This window comes from Typopeltis vanoorti, chromosome 13 (genome assembly GCF_054136105.1).
Source record: "Typopeltis vanoorti isolate ZY-2024b chromosome 13, IOZ_Tvanoo_1.0, whole genome shotgun sequence".
NCBI classification, from domain to species: domain Eukaryota; kingdom Metazoa; phylum Arthropoda; class Arachnida; order Uropygi; family Thelyphonidae; genus Typopeltis; species Typopeltis vanoorti.
In genome coordinates, this window is record NC_143561.1 from 61,954,753 (window position 1) to 61,977,794 (window position 23,042).

The 23,042-nt window shown below is 37.2% G+C and overlaps 1 protein-coding gene across 1 annotated transcript in view; it reads left to right on the forward strand.

Annotated features, from left to right (window-relative positions):
• The window catches only part of LOC150100214 (uncharacterized), an 850,396-nt gene that overhangs the window by 803,308 nt on the left and 24,046 nt on the right, over positions 1-23,042 (forward strand). The window contains exon 47 of the mRNA XM_090402345.1: positions 18,360-18,431. Within this exon, the coding sequence (XP_090258471.1) occupies positions 18,360-18,431 (72 nt within the window). The remainder of the gene's footprint in view (positions 1-18,359; positions 18,432-23,042) is intronic.

Below are 23,042 nucleotides of genomic sequence, written 5' to 3' on the forward strand. Positions count from 1 at the left end.
GACAGATAATAGAGGTATATGTGACTTTTAAGGTTTTAGCATCGGCTCCCCATTCTTTACCTGAGATACTTTTCATGATATTTAGTCTTCTTTTTGCTCTGACTGCAACATTGTTGATATGTTTATTGAAGCTTAGCAATGGATCCAGAGTAATTCCAAGGTATTTGGAGTTTTCATTAAATGTAATTAGTTGACTGTTTAGCTTAACCTTTGGTCTCCACTTTCTGAGGTGGTTATTAATAGTAAAAATGCAGATTTCTGATTTAGTAGGGTTAATTTTGATTTTTTGGTTTTCACAATATGTAGCTAAACTTTCAGTGGCTTTGTTTAAGTGACCTGCTGTTTCTAAGTTGTTGTGAGCTGAGAATAGGACCAAATCATCAGCAAAATAGCTATCTTTGTTTCTTTATTTATATTTTTATCTAAGTCATTTAAGTAGATGGAAAAAAGGAGTGGGCTCAAAATGCTACCTTGAGGGAGTCCCTGTCTTATTTTCACTTTCTTGGAAAAGATATTATTTATTCTAACTCAAATTGTTCTGTTTCTTAGAAAGTCATAGATCCAGTTAAGAACTTTCCCTTCTATTCCAATATGACAAAGTTTGGAAAAGAGTTTCTGCCTCCACACCTTGTCAAAGACATTGCTAAAATCTATAAAAGCTTCAATGGTGGATTTGGTAGGTTTGGTCTGGAAGTTATCTTGAATTGTCTGGGTTAGGTAGAAAAGTTGATCAGTTATTGAGTGATTTCTTCTAAAGGCAGCCTGAAAATGTGGTAGTATACTATTTTTGTTTAAATAGTAATTCAAACGTTGGAGTATCATTTTTTCCATTAATTTGCCTGGAATTGAAGTCAGTGAAATTGGTCTATAACTTCCTGGTTGGTCTTGTGGTTTGTTGTATGATTATGACTGTCTTCCAGTCTTTCGGAACTTTTCCTTGTTTTAGGCTATTGTTGTATAGGCGAAGTAGCCAATCTTGGGCTAGGGAAAGAAGATGTTTGATTATAATTCCTTGTATGTTATCTGGTCCACATGATTTATTTATATCTAGTCTCTCCAAGGCATCTCCCAATTCAGAGATTGTAAATGGATCCCAGAATAGTTCGTTTTGATATTTTGGGGAGTTTGCAGCATTTTTCTGCTGTCAAGCCTGTTTTGATATTTGATGGTCTTTCCTAGTATTCATCTCTAGTTTGCTTATATTTTGAAAATGAAAGACCAAGGTATTTGCGATCTCCCTATCTCCAATTTTGATATTTCCATCTGGATCTTTTAGCATGTTAGTTTCACTTGCCTTTGGTAGGTCTCTTTGTAAATTAGCGGTCAGTTTCCAAAGTTTGATATCTGAAGTGTTTAGATTTAAGTTGTGGCAAAATTCTTGCCACCTAGTTCTTTGTAATATATTATATTTTTGTTTAATTTCAGCATTTATCTGGTTGTACTCGATCCTGGTTTCTGGTGAGCTTTCAATTTTTAAGATATTAAATAATTCATTTTGTTTAGTTATTTTACTGGCAAGAACCTTTGTGTAGTTTGAAATAACTTTTCTCCTGTAGCCTTTTGGGATACTTTTCTTTGCTGCACTTAGGATAATATTCTTCCAAGTTATATAGTCTTTGTCTAAGTCATCATGATATGTGTGATCTTTGAGCATTTTACTTACTTCATCCTTGTATTTCTCCCAATTTGCCTTCTGGACGTTCTAATGATATTTTCTTTTTTGGATTGGTCTAGTCATTTTTGGGTTCAGATTGGTTAATATTGGAGTATGGTCGCTTCCTACTGGTTCCGAAACAAACCAAATAGCTTTGTCGCGAAGATCTAGAGCACCGCAGTGATATCTAGGGCATCTTTTGTACCATAAGAATGAGACGGATAAGTAGGTTCTCCACTGTTGAGAACCTACTTATTAGTCCTGTTTCATCTAAGAAATTACTCAGGTTTTCTCCTTTTGGGTTTATTTCCTCAGAACCCCATAATAGGTGATTGCTATTCATGTCTCCTAAGATAATAGAGTTTTCTTCAGTGAGATAGGCTGGAAAGATTTGGTCCAGGTTTGTCAGGAGGATGATAACAATTGAATATGTTTAATGGCTTTTTACTTGGTTCCAGTATTTAGATTCCTTGTATTTCAGTTCCTTCTGCTACTATGTCTAGCTCAACAACTTTATATGACAAGTTTCGGATTAGTGTCAGAAGCCCTCCTCCATTTTGGTCAGTAGGCCTATCTTGTTGTATGATTTCATAGTTTTTAATGTTTAGTCTGTTGGTTTGTCAAAGTTTGGTTTCCTGGATGCAGATAATATCGATAATGCTCCAAATCGACAAGGCCATAATCATAGACAAACAAGACAACGAAACAATGCTTAGAATATCCAAAACTATCGCCATGAAATGCGATGAAAATTCAATCAACGTCCACCACCCCTACATAATTTCCGAATGTTGGACAATCCAGAACTTACAAATTAAGCCATGCCTCCAGCCATTTAGTGACAACAAATGCCCTTATTTGGCAGATTCAACTTACAGTCTTGACATAGCCCAACACACACTCATTCCGAAAAAGTTCCGATGATGGTCAGTCGACCGAAACGGCCCGCACCCCATTAACCCCCTCCTCTGCCCCAGTTTCCATATAAGTAAACCCTTCCCCCTTCTCTCCCCCCCCCCCACAAAATGCGCCCCTAAACACTAATATATATATATTTATATATATATTATTAATACATAACCCAGGTTTCGAAATTTATTTTCCCACGTCAAAACACACCCCCACGCTCCCTTCCTCCTTTCTCCCCCTCTTTATAAACAACCTTAAGTAGGATCATGAAATTGGAAGACATCCTGGAATCAAAACAAGGTATGTACAAAATTTTTCCACCTCTTTTATTCTGCTATAATTGCCTTCTATACTCACCCATAATGCCCTAAAATATATATATACCCCCTTTTTTGAGTAATAATAGCCAATGTATTTAAAATAAGGGACACTTCTAAACAAAAATAGTATAATAGCCGTTATTATAATATCAGTATCATGTTTGTCAGCTAGTAGTAAGAGTTCATTTAGTTTTTCTTTGCTTGCTGGGGTAACAATACCATTTAAATTACATTGGATGATATTAATATTTCTTGTAATGGGTGGAATGATTTGCTTATTTCTCAACTCTGACATCATTTCCAAATCAAGAGTCGTGTCGGCTGCCCCGTATGCGGTAGCATAGGTATAATCACTGAAATTTGTCTCCATGACAGGAAAAAAAGAAATGCTGCTGTCGTTAGATCATCCAGAGGGCACCACGAGGAGGTGACAGTCAGACTTTGCCCTCAGTTAAGAAGAATAAATCATAAGAATAAATAAGTTAAGGCAATTGAATGTGAGAATGTCAAATATCATTTATTAAGTCTCAAATCTGAAAATGGAGTACTCATTAAAAAGTGGAAGGGTATCTATTGGCATAAGTGAATATTACAATTTACAAATACAAATGACAGTATATCAGAAGGATAAGCAGTTTTTAGAATGAAAAGTCCTTTTTCTAAATTAAAAAAAAAATCTACTAATCACATAATGTGTCCTGCTTCATATTTAGAAGTTTTCTGTGTCACGGTGGCAGGCTATTGAACATGATACTTCTGTAATGTAACATAACACTTTAAATCAGGGAGAGTGACCATGCCATCTTGTTCTGGGAGGTTGCTCAACATGTGGAATTCTCAGAAAAGAAAGGATTTATGTGGAACTACAAAGCTGGCAATTATGAAAAACTTAGAAGGTTGCTTGGAGAAGTGCCCTGACATAAGCTACAAAGAATGAATTTCAATAGTGCATGGGAAGTGGTTATGGATAGTTATGGCAGTATTAGGCTGCATACTCAGGATCAGGAGGATAAATGATTAAGGATTAAGTGGATGAGTAGCAATATCAAGCAGGAACTGCAAAAAAAAAAAAAAAAAAAAAAAAAAGAAAGCGTTGTGGAAGAAATATAAACAAAAAAAAAATGATGGTAAGGAAGACTAAATCAGATTATCAGAGAAAAATTAGCTAAATAAACCAAAGTAAATCTAAAAAGAATTTTTTTGCTATGTAGCAATTAAGAGAAAGAATGATTATGGAAGGATAATTTTGCTCATTGCTGATGGTAGGAAAGTGACAGAAGCAGAAGAAATAGTTGAATTACTATGTGATTATTTTGCAAAGGTGTATCATCAAGATGGAGACTTTGCAATTACTGATGCAACAGAGGCAGATGTGAGAACTGAGGCAAATGAACTGGAGCACTCAACATATTGAAAAATATCAATATGAATACAGCAGTGTAATTGGAAGTTTGTCAGCTCATGTAGTATGAGAATATGCAAGAGAACTGGCAGCGTCTCTGCCAAAAGTTGTTTAATATAAGTCTTAGTTCTGACAAGGCTCCAAGGGAGTGGAAAGGTAAGATGGTTTCAATACATAAAGGTGCTTCCAAGGCAGAAGTAACAAATTACATACCAATTAGTTATCTCTGACACAGAGTAAAAGTATTGGAAGAGTTAGTTAAAGGTAAAATTCAGGAATGGGTGGATCGGAATAAGCTGCAATATATGTGCTGCCCTTATTCTAAAAAGGGCAACACAGCTTTGTAAAAGGTAGGTCCTGCCTTAGTAATTTACTCAGATTTTACAATAAAGTGGCAGCAGAATTGGATAGATTGGACTATGATGCTGCTTCACTTTGCAAAGGCATTTGACAGAATACTGCATGGAAAACCTTTACATTAGTTGAAGTAAATGGGAAAGGATATGAGGCTGATGGCATGGATTGGGGAGGGGGGGGGAGCATGAGAGACAGACATTAGAGAGTGGCATATTGTAGAGTTGTATCAAGGCAAATTGAGGATTACTCATGGAATGCCCTGGGCTCTGCACTAGGTCCATTACCCTTTCATTTGTATATTAATAATATAGCAAAATATTTAAGGTGGGGGGATATTCAGTTGTTTGATGATCACGCAAAACTAGGGAAGGCAATAGTTGATAAAGGTGATGTAGATATTCTGTAGGCTGATTTAAATAAATTGGCAGTGTGAACAAAGGACAATGTTTGTCAATTTAATGTTACTAATTACATATTGTGTATCATATTGATGGTACTAGATTACAGGAAATTTATGAGGCTAGTGATCAGGGGGTAATAGTGGATAGAGATTTGAATTTAGAGGACATATTGCAAGAGTTGGCAAAATAGCTCAGAGGATCACTTGGATATTGAAGAACACACACTGACAAGTAAAAATAGGAAGGTAATTATCCCTTTTTATAAGACTATGATTCAGCCACATCTTGATTACTGTGGACAGATTTAGTCACTTGGGTTTCTCTGATATTATTTTTATTATTATTATTACATAACACCTCCAGGGAGTTCATGGACTCATCGAGGAAGGGCACTTGCTCTACAGCTCTCTGTCTCCATCACCAGCCCCATCTTCAACGAATCATATCTACACCCAATGCCATCTATCGCCTACCACCACCACCACTACTAGTATTTTCACAGACAATCACAAACATCCATGCCTATGGCGGGATTCGAACCTGCAGCCTTTTTGACTGAAGAGCAGATACGTTACCCACTCGGCCAGCCAGGCTGTGTGGGTAAGATAGTGACTAAGAGAGATAGTGACTAAGCCAGTCAGAGGTGTGTGGAATGTTCCCTATAAAGATAAATTTTTGGTCTTAGAGTTGACAAGCAGAGCAGAGGGGACATTATAAGCTACTATTATATGATTCATAAAAGAAATTTTTCAATACCTGAGTAGTAGGGTGAGAATAAGGGGTCATCCCTGGAAGTTGTGTAAGAGTATTCATTATTAAAAAATTATGGAAGCAACTACTGTGTGATAGTAAAACTTTAGTTTAATATAAACCAAAATTATCACCTGATGTTTTGGCATTCACGTCATGGTCATCTGGAGTATACACATATATACAAAAGAGACAAGCTAGATGACAATCTACATAGTATGCTAAAATCACACTAATTTGGTTAACCGTTAACACTAATGGCCTGACCTCTGGTGGAAAAAAAAAACTTAGTGCATCAAAGGTAGAATCTGTTATTTGGTTACAAATCTTTAAGAGATATATTAAACTGGAGAGCAATATGCTTTCATATAATTACTCATAAACAGAATTAGAACAAAACAGTATGCATAGTGGGCAATAGAGTTCTAATTTAAGAATTTGCTGGAGAACTTGAAATAACTTACATGAGCTAAATGCGTGCAATCCAAATCCTTGGGAGTTTTATGCATCATTATTGTTTAGATTAGGATCGTTGATCAAAATTTTGAAGGCTTCCTTAAATTTCTGTTCATATCGGGTTTGGTGCAGGGATTTAAGAGCATAAACCGAGAGGTCTACTTTACCAAAATTGCTAAATTTAATGCCTTATTTTTATTTTTTTTTTAACAGATTGTAATTGTGCATCCAGTATCACCAATATAAGGTAAGTTACAGGTACAATGGATTCGGTACACCCTAGGGTGGGCAAGGGGGATAGGCACTTTTAAAAGTAGCATTAAGATTGTAATGGTGTAGAAGTCTATTAATTTTATTGATAACCTTTAATATATGGAATGGCTGTGGTTTTACTGTAATCTATATTATTTGCTAGACTCTAAGCAATAATTTCAAACCAGCCCTGATTGGCCACCATCTACACTGTTTTGTTCTAATTTATTTGTTTTAAGTAATAATGGGAGAGTACATTGCTCTTTAGCTTAATATATCTCTTAATGATAGCAAGGATTTTTTTTTTCACCATATGCCAGTCAAGTAGTGTTAAGGGTTGACTGAATTAGTGTGACTTTAGCATACTCAGTCCTTTTTATATATGTATATATACTCCAGATAATGACCTTGATATGAAGGTCGAAACCTCGGTTGATTATTTTGGTTTATATTAAACTGAAGTTCTACTATATCATGGAAGTTGTTTCCATCATTTTTTAATAATGATTGCTGATCACTATGTAACTATGAAAGAAAGGGTTGTGTAATCGTGCAGCTAATTAGGTTGTGCGCACTAGGTTTTTTCCTTGGAGAGCTCTGAATGAGTGGAATGGATTGCAAGAGGTATTGAATGCTCCACCAGTGAAAAATTTTAAGGAGAGATATGATAGGTATTGTGTAAATAATGGTTAGTGTAATCTCACACAATGAGTCTTTTACTCCATGGAGATACCTATATACGAAGTGGTATCAAAAAGTTTCGAGACTAGCTCTGTTTACAAGAAATTACTTTATTTATCTACTTTACACACTATCACCTTCAAAATAGTCCCCTTGCATATCAATACAGCGCTCCCAGCATTCTTGCCACTTCTGGAATGTGACCTGGAAATCTTTTCAAAGCATGTCAAGCTTTGAAAAGAAAAGAATGCGATTTGCACTGGATCTCCTGCAGTGGTGTCAAAACGGTGACCTTTGAGCTGGATCTTCATCTTCGGGAAGAGGGCGAAGTCTGCAGGAGCCAAATCTGGCGAGTAGGGTGGGTGCGGAAGTGAGTTCATGTTGTTTCTGGCGAGAAACTCACGTGTGAGGAGAGCTCGGTGACAGGGTGCATTGTTGTCGTGGAGCATCCGGTTTTTCGCGTGTCACAGATCCGGTCGCTTTTGTTGAATGTCCTCCCTCGGAAGCCTTAAAACCTGGCAGTAGAACTTGCTATTGACCATCTGGCCCCTGAGGACGAATTCTCGATGCACAATGTCGCGAATGTCGAAAAAGACGATGAGCATGCACTTGGTCGAGCTGTGGACCCGCCTCGCCTTTTTCGGTCATGGAGATGATGAGCCTCTTCCACTATGAAGACTGTTGCTTCATCTCAGGGTCGTACCCGTACACCCAAGTTTCGTCACTGGTAATGATCCTGTGGCAGATTTGCCCAGTTTCAAGCAGAATTTCACGTTTGTTCTTTGTTCTAACTTGCTGTCCATGATGAAATCGCAGATGTGGTAACGCAGGTGATCAGAATAGCATCAGTTGCACAGCACCCGATGTACACAGGACGATGTCTTTTGGCACACTGACTTATGAAGCAGAATTTCACGTTTGTTCTTTGTTCTAACTTGCTGTCCATGATGAAATCGCAGATGTGGTAACGCAGGTGATCAGAATAGCATCAGTTGCACAGCACCCGATGTACACAGGACGATGTCTTTTGGCACACTGACTTATGAAGGTAGGTGTCCCTATGACTGTGTGTGCAGCCTTGTGCTGCCATCTGTTGGCATGTTACAAACCTAGTCTCAAAACTTTTTGATACCACCTCGTGTATATATATATACGCACATTTTTTTTTAAAGAATGCCAAGGTCCATTATCCTATAAAGGATTTACATATATACAATTAAACCTTATTATTACATTTTCTGTTGAGTTGAAAGTTTCAGTTCAAAATATAGATTGCATTAATTTATTGTAGTCTACATTTTGTTTTCACTATTAATATCATAGTTTATCATTAAACAGCATATTTCCATCATAACATACAATTGAAAACATTAATTTTACATTTCTTATCACTACAAAATCTCAGTATACAAATTACTGAGTACATTCGTTTTTGATAAATAATGTCTATACATATTCATCATCAACAAATTCCTGACATGTCCTATACACCCTTAAGGGGTGTATAGGATATTATAATAGTACAACATGAAAAACTTACATCATTACTAACTTCTTATCAACAATTTTCCTCCAAATCAATCTGTTATCTGTCAAGACTCCAACATATCAGATCTTATATTCCTGTCTTCTAAGACACTTTTTATTGTATCAATCCACCTACAATTCACACCTACACATGTGAACTGTAGACTAAAATACACAAACATTATTCAAGAAAAAATGAAAAAGTTTGAGAACAGGAACCAAACCTTGGAGATTCAATGGCAAGCCCTGAAGAAAACATTGAAGACAGAGAGGCATTGAAGTTGTCTGCAATGATAGAAAAATCAGAACTCCATGATGGATACAGGAAGTTAAAGAGGCAGTGAAGGAGAAAGCATAGCAAAAGTTTTCCTGGCGAATAAGTCGGCTCGTGCTCTTGGAGAATACAGAGACAAATGTAAGAAAACTAAACACTGTGTAAAACTACCTAAACAAAAGTTGGGAAGACTTTGTTAAGAACATAGAGAATAAATATTAGAAAGGTTGCAAAATATTTTGAAGGCTTTTGAAAAAGCTCAAAAGCTCAGAAATTATTATTATGATCATTATTATTATTATTATTAACATCCGACCTCCATGGAGTCAGACTCATCGTGGGAGGTACACACTATTGTACCCAATGCTCATCCAATTGTATTTTAAACTGATTTAATGTGTCTACATTCTCACAACACACTCAGGTAAAGCAGTCCACTCACTCTCCATGCAAAGAACCTTTTCCTCACTCCTTTTCTCACACCCTCCTTATAGAGTTTCCATCGATGGCCTCTTGTTCTACCCAATCCTCTCCCATTCTATCAAAAATTTCTTTCATGTCAAACTGATAACAATCCATGACTAGCTTCATGTCTCAATCATACCCCCCCTCCTTTCTCTTACTCACAAGGCGTTGCAACTTACATTTTCTCAATCTGTCCTCATACTCCACATTCCAAAGAACCACTGACCACCTTTGTGCATCTTCTCTGGACAATTTTCAACAATCCCTGTCACTATGAAAACCCAGCAACCAAATCTGTGCACAATAAATCATATGAGGCCTTAAATAATGGCATCATAAGCTCTATTTCTGCATGTCAGGATTTTCCGCATCATTGCCATTATCTGATGTGATGTCTTCGTAACTTGTGCAATGTGGTCCCTTAATTTCAGATCCTTTCCCACCATCTCTCCTAGACCCTCTGTCCAAAAAGAAACCGAACTTTTTAAGAAAATAAAACAGGCCAATTATAATTATTCAAATCATTTATTTCAATCAATATACTCTCCCTTAGCTTCGATACAGCGTTTGGCATGGTCAATTAATTCGTTGAGTTTTTTATATCGATTTTTGGAATACTGTTGAGGCTCGTGGTCACTGCCACTTGAACATTTTCAATGGTGTCGTATCGCTTTCCTTTCATCGGCAAATGAAGTTGGGGGAAGAGAAAGAAGTCACAGGGTGCTAAATCAGGTGAATATGGCATGTGATCCAACACACAAACATGGTTTTTACTCAAAAACTGTTTCACAATGTTTGAATGATGAGATGGTGCATTATTGTGTAAAAATGACCAGCTGCCTACATCACGATATTCATGCCGTACGTGACGAATTCTCGCTATCAATTGCGTCAAAACTTCGAGATAAAACTCACCATTGACCTGTTGGGAATTAATTCTTTGTGGATAATGCCCTTGGAATTGTAGAAACAAATCAGCATTGTCTTTACTTTTGACTTCTCCAAGTGACTTTTTTTTCAGATGCCCCTCTTCTGGTGGTCTCAGGGTGTCAGCACTCTGGCACTTTGTTTCGGGCTCATACTCAAAACACCATGTTTCGTCACCAGTAACAATCATTTCAAGGAAGTTCGAGTCCTTATGAGCGGTTTTAATGAGGTCCTTGCAGTGTTCAATTCAATACATTTTTGGTCGTTGGTCAACTTGTGGGTAACAAATCGCGAATTCAATTTATGAAGGCCCAAACTCTCAGTCAAAATGTTGTGCACAGTTGATTTTGGAATCCCCAATTCATCTTCAATCAATCTCATGGATGATTTTGGGTTTTCTTTGATGCACTTTTTGGATGTTAACTATGCTCAGTCCAGTTTTTGGATGGCCCGGCTTTTCGTCATCCTCAAGCATCTCATGACCACTTTGAAATCGCTTAAACCACTCGTAAACTTGAGTACAGGATAACATTCATCACCGTATGATTCTTGAAGCATTTGATGCATTTCGGTAAAACTTTTACCAAGTTTAACACAAAAGTCAATCGCAGCTCTCTGTTTGAAACTCATTTTCCGACCTTCATCAAAACACACTGTCGCTCTTGGCACTATAACTCGGCTTCTAATGAAACAAAAGTTCTAAACAGTTGACACAACACTAATGAAGGTTGCCGCTTTCGACAACAAAAAGATACAACAGGTGCCGCCACTAGTTTCTTCTATTTTCAAAAAGTTTGGTTTCTTTTTGGACAGAGGGTGTAGATCTCTCATCTCCTCCACTTCCTTTAAAGTTTCCCATCAAGTGTATACTTTGCATCCCATCGTTGCTTACTAAATCTCAAAACCTTGCACTTTGCAACATTGAACTCGCAGTTCCACTTACCTGTTCATTCATGCAATCTATTCAAGTCCTCTTGTAAGGCCATAACATCTGCTTGGCTCTGCATTGGTCTCCCTAGTTTTGCATCATCCACAAACAGCTGCGTATCACTAGTTAAACCCATCCCAATATCATTCACATACAAATTGAACAATTTGTATGTGAACTGACCTTCCTGCTTCATCAACTATCTGATATCTATTTGACAGCCAGTCAATGATCCAACTCAGAAGTCTGTTAACCAATTCCATCTGTTTCAATTTATTTACCAGCTTGTCATGTGGCAGGCTATCAAAAGCTTTTGAAATATTCAAGTACACTGTTGTATATGCATCTCTCCTATCCAGAGTTTTTTTTATTATTATTATTATTTTGTGAGACCCCTAAGGAGTCCAAAGACTCATTGAGGGAGGGCACATATTCTACAGATCTCTGTCTGCCCTCATCTACACCAACAGCATCTACTGCTCACCACAACTAGTATTTTTTGTATGTGAATTGCATATATTCTAAAGGCCGATTTGTCTGTATGCGTGATGAAAAACTCAAATTTCCAGGAGAAAAAACGCTGCTATTTGTCATCATGTTATACTACATAAATAAGTCAGTGAAACATGACCTCAAATTAACAAACCCATGCTGATAACCACATAGAATACTGCTGTTATCAACCTATTTCTGTATCCTACTTCTCTGCAATCTCTCCAGTACCTTCACAACTCCAGATATACAGATTATAATTTGAAGCTACAGCCTTATTACCACCTTTATGCAGTGGAAAAATCTTACACTCCTTCCACTTCCTTGGAACCTGTGCTGTTGCAAGATTTTTATTAAACAGGCATGCCAATGCTACTGCTAATTCCCTGGAACATTCCCTTAAGATGTGTTGTGATATGTCATCAAATCCTATATTCTTATTGACATCGAGTTTATTTATTTCTTCAAATACCTCTTGCTCACCCACAATTAATCCACCCCCCCCTCCTATGTCCTCTACACTTAAGTTCCTCATGATTCCACCCTGATCAGGATGAAACATCCATATAAATTGATTACTGAATATCTCAGGAATGTCTTCTGCAGGTTAGCATTCTACCACTTTCATCCATTACCATCATTTTACCATGATCATTCTCCCTTCTACTTGCCACATATCTAAAAAACTTTCTAGGGTTTTTCTTCACCTGATTTAACAATTTTTGCTCATACTGCACTTTTGTTTTTCTTAACTGAGTCATTCTCCTGGTTTGTTCTTTATACTCTTCATGTAACTGATTATTACCATTATTCATCTTGTACTGACTCCACAGTAACCTCTTCCAGATTTCATGCTAAGCTCCACATTCATCCATTTTACACTTACCTTATTCAGCCTTTTGGCCTTCAGAATACATTCACACATTGATGCTGTTATGTATTTCTTTGTCAGTTCTCATGCATAATTTATTTCCTTACTGCTTAACTTCTCATTTCATGTTATACCTCCAAGCTGTCTCCTAAGCTTGTCATGATCACCAGTCTTATAATTCCATTTATATCCTTTCTTCACAAAAGTCTGCATATGGCTAGCCACATCCCAGGTGATCACTTTCACCAACTGGAGTGAAGTGTGAAACCCCCCTCTCATAATTACATCCCTTGATAAAATTATCAGATCTGGAACTCTCGATCTTCTCGTGCCCTCCTTCATGTGCTGCCTGAGATAGTTATCTCTCAAGAGCTCAAGAAATTCATTTTCCTTATTCCTGGTTATCTCTTCATTCCAATCTATACTGCCATAATTAAAATCACCCATAATAATTACTCTTCCTTTGTTCACTAATCCGAGTTGTTTATACATTTCTTAATCACCACCCTCCACATTCCTGGGCTTATAGCAACAACCAACTAAATATATCTTCCTGTCCACCTCCACATTATACCACACTGACTTATATCCATTGTCACTATTTTTTTCTTTCATGTCTATCATATGAGGACATATTTCTCATGTTATCATCAGCAGCACCCTCCCCTTCTTGTCCTTTCTATCCTTGCAAAAAATACTGTACCCCTCCATTTCTATTGCTGTTAGAATATCTTCTTTCAACCATATTTCAGTTATTCTAATGATTTAAGGGAAAATAAAAATCATTAAAAAAACCATTTCATCTCCCTTATTTCTGATACTTCTGTCATTTGAGACAAACACAGTAATTCATTTTAGGTCTATAACTGGTCCTATCCTATCCAAGCCACTTGTTAGTTGTGATTTCTCCACCACACCTGCCCGCTCACCTTTATCACCATTTACCACATATATCTGCTCAGTCTCAACTTCCCCACCCACGTCACAATATACTCAATCTGCGTACACACATTCACTGCCACTTGCAACATCCGTTCTCATTATGCCATGTCTTCTCCCTGTCCACCTGGGCTCCTCGCATTTCCTGTTTCTCTTACATTCTCATTCTCTTTCATCTCTGACACTACTACTGTTTCCACTGCTAAGCACTTCTGTCTCTTCAATACCAGTCTTGTGATTTTTCACTTCATCTCTTGCACGCATCACGCACTGTACTTCCATCCAGCAACACTTTCTCTAGTGCACTCACATAATAATAACAATAATAATAATGTTTTGCAACCTATGTTAAAGATACCAAGCAATTTTAAACCTGGTTTTACTCCATTTTTTCCAAGTAAGCAAACAGACAAAATGTCAAGTTTGCACCTGCAATTGATGCAAGACTAGCTGATCCCACAGGTAGTGCAAGACCAAGGCAACTCGTGGTAAAGGTGGAGCAAGCTCTGATCACTAATCTTAATATTTACCCTTAATGCCAAAACACATCTCCAAGAAGGGGATGTGTGATGTTTTGTATTAAAGGCAAGGGGCCACTGCCCAGACCGGTTTCGACCTTTATTGAGGTCTCATCAGTGGGAGCCAGGCTAGAAATACCAAGATTTAGTAATGGTATATTAATAAGTTAGTAATGGATTTAGTAATCTTGGTATTTCTAGCCTGGCTCCCACTGATGAGACCTCAATAAAGGTCGAAACCGGTCTGGGTAGTGGCCCCTTGCCTTTAATACAAAACATCATACATCCCCTTCTTGGAGATGTGTTTTGGCATTAAGGGTAAATATTAAGATTAGTGATCAGAGCTTGCTCCACCTTTACCACGAGTTGCCTTGGTCTTGCACTACCTGTGGGATCAGCTAGTCTTGCATCAATTGCAGGCGCAAACTTGACATTTTGTCTGTTTGCTTACTTTGGAAAAATGGAGTAAAACCAGGTTTAAAATTGCTTGGTATCTTTAACATAATTATACCCAAGTTAAAAAAAGTTAAAAATACTTTCTACGTTTTGCAACCTAGTAAATCAGGATTGTATGGTCACTCTGCCCACTTGAAGGGAATGTGGCTATCTTATTATTGGTAGATTTCTGATCCTGTTATCAGATCCAGTACTCTCAAACTCTGAATCTCATCTGTCGCACATGTTATCAAGTAATCGATTGATATGATTTATGGTTAATATGAAGGCACACACAAAATAAATTTTAAATATATTATTAAATTTATGACAATTTAAGGATCAGATCAGAAATAAGGGAGATGAAATTGTGGCATTGTATTAAGTTTGTTCATCCAAAAATTGACAATGATTATGGGCCTGGGATGCATGGGAAGTTGAATCTGGGAAATATATACCAAGAAATTAATTAATATGCTTATGTATAAATGCCAAGAGAATCAGAAATAAGGAGATGAAATGGTTGCACTGATTGAGCTTATTCATCCAAGAATATCTGAAATAGTGACCCATGATTGAATGAGAGTGATGTCCTGACTGTAATAGAAATAGAAGGGTATGCTATTTTAGATGTGGATAGGACGAGTGAGATGGGTCGGGGAGTGCTGCTAATTAAAACAGGAAAATTATGTCCAATAGTTGAGATTTGAATAGAAAATAAGTGCCAGTGATTTTGTAGCAGTATGATGTGAAATGGAGACAAAGACGTATACAAACAAATTGGCTTAGTGAGCAAGAGAAGATTGATCACTAGTTGATTTTAATTATGATAATATTGAAATGAATGAAGAAATAAAGAGAATGAATTTCTTGAGTTATTAAGCAACAACTATCTTAGACAATATGTCACAGAGGGTTGAGAGTCATTGATCTGGCAATGTCATTGTAGGGGGGGGGGGGTTGGAAGGAGTGTGAATTGTGTAAGGAGTGTCTAATCTCCCTCCAACTGTGAGTGACCATGAGGTGATCACCTGAGTTGTGGCCAATCATATGAGAATTTCAGTGAGGAAGAGATATATGGAACCACAAGGCTGGTGATTATGAAAAATTTAGAAGAGAACTGGTAGCTATAGCATGGAATTGGATGGAAAGGAGATAGATAATACTTGGGCACTCTTTAACAGTAGCAATGTCTGAGTGTATTCCAAAGGTGAAAAGCCAAAGAATGTAGGAGTAAATGGGAGGAATGAAAGGATTAAGTATGAAATCTGGAAAAAGAAGCCATTGTGGAGGAAACACAAAATGAATATTCATAAGAATCAGTTGTGTGAAGAGAAAGCCAAGTGACTTACTTGGTAAAGATGTGTATAAGCAGGAGTTAGCCAGTCAAGCTAAGAAAAATCCTAGCGAGTTCTTCTGATATGTGGGCAAGTAGAAGAAAGAGTGACTATGGAGGATAATGTTAGTAGATGACAATGGTAGATTGGTAACTGCTGCAGAGGATATATATATACTCAATGGACAAAACATTAGAGATAGAGGTGATGAGAAGTTGACACTGCATCTCCTGTGCAGAATGAAACATACCCAAACTTAAAGCAGATGGTAACTAGGCAGACATCAGGGCTTCCCAATAATGCATCTCAATAGACAAACATGAATAAAAGTGGCAATCTTAGCAACTTTGATTGCGGATGTATCATAGACAAAGACAGATGGGTCATTCTATCTCCCAAGTGGTGAGACCCCTAGGGCTCTCGATGGCAACTGTATCAAGAGTCTACCTTGAGTATACCATCATATGTACCAGCACCCAGTAAGCAAGTGGTGGCCACCTACATCGCATGCCACTGATAACCAGGATTGGCATAGAATGTCTAGGCTCATATAGACCAACTGCAGAGCAATGGCGGCACAATGCTAGAGATCCAAGCAGTCAGCAAACAAACGGTATGGCACACCTTATATACCACAAGCTACAGGAGCTGATGCTGGAATCATGTACCACTGTTCACAGCTTGTCATCGGGCATTGTGCCTCACCTAGTGTCAGAGCCATCAAAACTGGACCTCTTCAGAGTGGACCAGAGTCACATGGTCTGATGAATCCCATTATCGGTTGTACTGAGCTGAAAGGAGAGTGCAGGTGTGGCGTTGACAGCATGAGGCCATGGCCCTGTTGTGCCAGGTCAGCCCCCATTCAAGGAGGTAGTGGCTCTGTCATGGTTTGAGGAGCCTTCTCATGTGACATTAGATTCCTTAGTGTGACTGGAGAGATCCTCAAATGCTCCAAGCTACCAGAATGTGATGGCTGATCACCTACACACTTTTATGGCCTTTGCACATCCTGCAGCTGATGATCCGTTTCAGTAGGACAATGTGCTGTCCCACCAGGCCACAACCACCCAAGCATGGCTTGAGGAATACTCATCTGAGTTTGAGGCCATTCAGTGGCCCCAAGATCCTTGGATTTAAATCCAATCGAATCTCTCTCTCTCTGGCATGCCCTAGAGCAAGACATCAGATACTGTAACATTTATGGCTGGAATTACCTCCTGCATCTGGTGGAGTCAATGCCTTGAGCAGTATAGGCTGTTATTCATGCTAGAGGAGATCTGACACACTATTATGTAGATATCTCGAATGCTTTGTCCATTCAACTATACATTGAATGGACGTGAGCAGTTTATCAGAGTATTTCATCCTCATGAATGCAACACCATGAGAGGATGGAGTGTAGAGGGTGTAGTGGAAGAGCGTATATGGTTCCACACTTTACAAAGGGGAAGGGATATAAGACTGAGACTACAATTATAGACCAATTTGTGTTTTGGGGCTGTGATTAAGGTGTTGATAAAGAGGTTAGTATGGACTAAAATTCATAATTGAGTTGATAATAGTAGTATTCTCTATGATAGATAGCATGGGTTGATTGAAGGGCAGTCATGTTCTAATAATCTACTTACAAAGTACAACGTGACAAATTCACTGCATAAGGGAGATGTGTATACAGTGGTATACTTTGATTTTTTGAAAGCTTTTGACAGACTGCCACCCCACAAGCTGATAATTAAATTGAAACAGATGGGAATGAATAACAAACTAATCGATTCGATAGCTGATTGGCTGTCTGATAAGTATCAGCAGGTTGTGTATGGGTTACTAGCAGAGTGCTGTTGGGGTCTGTTTTGGGACCATTGTTGTTTAACTTTTATGTTAATGATATTGAGACAAGCATAACTGGAAGTACTGTTTACTAATGATGCAAAGTTGGGAAGGACTATGAACAGCTGAGTAGATGCTGGTTACAGGAGGATCTCAATAGACAGTGTGAATGCACAAGTCAGTGGAGCTACCAATTCAATGATGTAAAATGTAAGATCTTGAAATTTGGCTATGATCGGTCCACATGTGCTGATCTGGTTTTCAAGGGGATGAGGATATCTTAGAGTCCAGAAAAGTTTCATTAAGTTGGTATCATGTCATTGGAATGACCCCAACTAATGAGTAGATAGAGTTAAGGGTAGAACAAGCAGCCATCCTTGGAAACTGTATAAGGAGGGTGTGAGGAGAAGATTCTTCATGTGTAGTGGTTTGCAAGTGGAATGAATGAAGGTGTGGTAAGTGCAGAACCTGTGAATGGGTTAAGGCATGGTTCAATGATCTTTTTCAATGAGTGCATGGGCTTCTTGTGATGAGTATTTTAATGCCTTGGAGATATGGTGTTAATAATAATAATATTTAAAAATAAAATCAACATTGTTAAAAAAAAATTTAATTTAATCTATTTATTTTTTCTTAGATATCACAAAAGACTTTACGGAATGCAAAAGGAATGCATGTATGGTTCAGTGAAATGGAAGGTGGATTCACAGTAAGTATGATTTCATAATACATTTAAGTTACAAAAAGTATTTATGTTCATATGTAATGTAATATTATATATACTATAATATTATATTTACAACATTACATATTATTACACATTATATAATACAACATTACATATTATTTACACATTATATAATACAACATATAATAATATAATAACAATACGTAATGTTTTATTTATTTATTTTTTTTCTGTTAAAAACTGATCTTATTTCCTGCTTTGTAATCATTTTTCTTATATCAGAGTTGGGTGAATGTCTCCTCTTTGTATCCAGCAGGTTGTGAACTTCAATTGTACTGTAAAATGTATTTCATCTTTAGGTGGAAGATGATTTTTATCATCTAGCACACTTTACTTTACTTCACTTTACTACTCTGCTTGCTGTATTCCTGAAGAGACTTGTGAAAGAAAAGAAAAAAAAAATGTTGAAAAGCACAGTTCCCGGATTATCTCTTATTCCCTCATATTAGTAATGTACTACAGATTTTCAGTCTCTTGTGGGTAGTATGGTAGACTCACACCAGCTCATGCGATTGAATTGTTAAATTTTCACGAATTTTACAAGCTGGTTGTTAAATGAACAATAACTACTGTAGAGCAGCATGCACTTCAATCTACAATGGCTAGTGGCATTTGGGTGATAACCAGTATAGGATGACATGGAAACAGCCAATGCATACTTATTTTGGCACCCTTTGTGCTTCCTTTCTTTTCTCTCACTCCCTTTTCTATGAGGCAGCCTGTGTAGGAATTTAAAAGAATATTTTTTTTTTTAACAAAATTAATTTTGTCTGGATACTTCTTAAGGTAATGATATTTACATGCTCAAAATCTGCCAAATATTTTGCACATATCCAGAATTGTCACAAACCCAATAAGATCACATTACTCTACGAATAAGCAGCCCAGACAAAATCAAGCAAATCAGGTATTTTTTGCTGATAATGGAATTTATTTATACTTTCAGGGAGTTGTAATTTTCACAAAGGGTAAACTCAGTGCATTTTTTTTTTAGTGAGCCTGTTGGTTAAAAATTTACCAGAATATTCCTGGTTAGGAGTTAAGTGGTCTCCTTGTAAATTCATACAATTGGTCTGGCATTTCTGTGACTGATACACAAATAGCACACAAGGTAGTGTTGCCAAACTAATTTTAACTTATGTAACTGAGAGTTAGGTTACAAAGAAAACATTTCATTAACTACAGCAGTGATTCTCAACTTATGGGGCATGTTCCCCTTTTAGGGATGCAAAGAAAGTGGAAATTGTAGGAAAAACTGAAAAACTATTTTATTGAAACAAAAGCACATAAACAATATAAAAACAAAAACATAAAATACACTCTAAAATAAAATAATAAAATGTATAAAATCTACTGTATTGAATAAACTAATTGCACTTTGGGAACATATCAATATTGCAAAATATACCAAGCAACTAATTAAAACTAAACAATAACAATGAATCTAAAAATTTCCTTGGGCCTGTGTGTTGCAGAGTAAAGCTTTTCATATGATGGTGATAGTAACAAATCCCGTGATACAGTGGAAATTGACACTATTAGTTCTCTTTCTATATTTAACTGAGATTTATATTTTGTTTTTAAGGCAGCCACTGCAGAAAACTCAATTTCACAAAGATAAGATGTTAAAAATGGCAAAAGTGCATGAAACGTTCTTGACTTTAGTGCAGAAAATATATCAACACCGGCCAAAAATTCAAACAGTGATTTAGATGCAAATTGTCTTTTGATTTCTCTACTTGACATGACGTCTATAAATTGTTCCTCTCCTTCAATTGAGAAACCTTAAGGGGTAATTTGAAACGGGTTTCTAACCCACTTGTACAGTGCCATTATGTTGTCGTTGGTTATAAGTTTTTTATTATTATTATTATATAAAATATATATATATATTATTCGTTGAGTCGACAAACTCATCGAGGGAGGCCCTAACATCATGTCAAGAACAACTATTCGACATTCACACAGTATCTATCATACCTCGCCTTGAACTCATTCACAGTTATAGCACCCACAACAGACTCTGGCAGCTTATTCCACTCGTTCACCACTCTCCAAGTAAATAACCTGGCTCTGACACCCTTGCTAACCACATTCTTGCCCAGCTTCCATGTATGGCCTCCCTAGACATTCCACCACCAGTCCTATTCTCAAAAATATCTTCTGAATTAATCTTAAAGAAACCCTTTAGTAATTTGAATGTCTCAATCATATCACCCCTTTTCTGCCAATTTTTGCAACCCACAAATCTTCAACCTGTTCTCATAAGGTTCATTCCATAGACCTGCTATTATCTTGGTCACTCGTCTCTGGATCCTCTCCACCTCCTCCCCATCAAGAAGAAACCCCAGCACCCATATCTGGGCACAGTAGTCTAGATGGGGTATTATCAAGGCTCGATACAAAAGAACAATAACTTGTTTGCCTCTGCTTGTTAAAGTATTTTTCAGCAACCAAGTTATTTGATGAGCTGGTTTAGCCACTTTTGTGATGTTCCCCCTAAACTTCAACTCCCTCCACCAACACTCCCAAATCCCTGGCCTCATCAATCTCCTGGAGTACGGTTCCACCAATGTGATATACTGCTGCTAATCTTTTCACCCCAAAATGCATAACCTTACACTTTGCCACATTAAATCGACATTCATTTTCCTTAGCCGAGTCGTCCAAACTATCCAAATCATCTTGCAAACTTTTGACATCCGGTGCACTCACTATTGCCCTACCCAACTTTGCCGCATCATCAAACAAGTGAACACTTCCTCTCAGATCCTTTCCCATATCGCTAATGAACAAATTGAAAAGTAGTGGTCCAAGAACAGAACCCTGCGGCACTCCACTAGTCACAAGCCATTTTTTGGACTCTACTCCTGAATAAACCACTCTCTGATATCTCTCCATCAACCATTCTATATCCATCCCCATATGTTGCAGTTTATGGATTAGAATTCCATGTGGTATCCTGTCAAAGGCCTTAGCAAGGTCTAGTAGAATCACTGTAAACCCATTACCCTTATCCAGTTCAGCCGTCACTGTGTTATAAAACATGAGCAAGTTACTGAGGCATGATCTACCCTGCAAAATCCTTTAGTTATCACCCATACAGTATCCCATTTTCATCTATCCAATCCTGTATTTTTCTCCTGACTAATTTCTCCAAGACCTTGACAATGATTCCTGATATGCTAATCGGTCGGTAATTTACAACAGCAGTCTTGGAACCTCCTTTATGCAGTGGAACTATTCCCCCCCTCTTCCCCCCCCCTCGGGACTAACCCAGACCCGAGACTCAAATTAAACAAAATGGTCAAGGGCATTGGCAATTATTTAGCTGCTTCACATATGACACGAGCTGGTATACCATCCAATCCCACAGATGTATTGACATTGATTTTTTTTTTTTTTTTTTTAAATAACGATACCTGTGGTGCGTTCATAATTAGAAGAAACACACGTATAAACCACAGTGAAAATTATTTAATTGTAAATATTTCATCCTAAGTATCTTAGGATATCATCAGTACAGTATTTAAACAAAAATTAGGAATAACATACAGTTAGGGTGCATGATTACAATAGAATCTCATGAAAACGTGCATAACGTGCTAAAGTAGTACAAAAAAAAAAAAAAAAAAAAAAACGTTAATTATTTAACACAGTTTTGTATGATAATTTCCCATACTTTAGGAATAGTAAGAACGTCATTGCGGTTTAGGTTTGGTCTGTGTAGTAGGGCTTCAGAACTTTCAAACAAATTACTATTCCTAAAGTATGGGAAATTATCATACAAAACTGTGTTAAATAATTAACGTTTTTTTTTTTTTTTTTTTTGTTGTACTACTTTAGCACGTTATGCACGTTTTCATGAGATTCTATTGTAATCATGTGCCCTAACTGTATGTTATTCCTAATTTTTGTTTAAATACTGTACTGATGATGTCCTAAGATACTTAGGATGAAATATTTACAATTAAATAATTTTCACTGTGGTTTATACGTGTGTTTCTTCTAAGTATTGACATTGAGGTTTTGTAATAGACTACTCACCACCACTTTCATTCACCACAATTCCCGTATAATTTATTGGTTCATTCATTCCTGCAATGTCACCACCTGGATGATATATTCTTGCAAAGTGCTCGCTCAGTAATTCAACTATATCAACTGATTCGGTTACCTCCCTACCATCGGCATTCTTTAAAATCATTCTGCCATATACATTTTTTCTTTTACTTGCAACATATCGAAAAAACTGTTTGGGATTCTCTTTAGCCTGCATGGTTAATGTTCTTTCATAATCCGTTTTTGCTTTTCTTACCACACTCGTTACCCTTCTGGCCTGCGCTTTATACCATTCATGTGCCTGCCGGTCACCTTTCTCCTTAAATTCCCTCCATAGTTGTTTCTTCTTTTGCTCAAGCTTAATGGTGTTATTCATCCATTTAACCCCTACTTGATTTATTATTCAGACTCTAGGTATACAGTCAGCCATTACCTCCTGCAAACACTTCTTAACCGCCTCTCATGCACTATCAACATCCAGCCCTTGCAGTTTTACATGCCATGGCACTG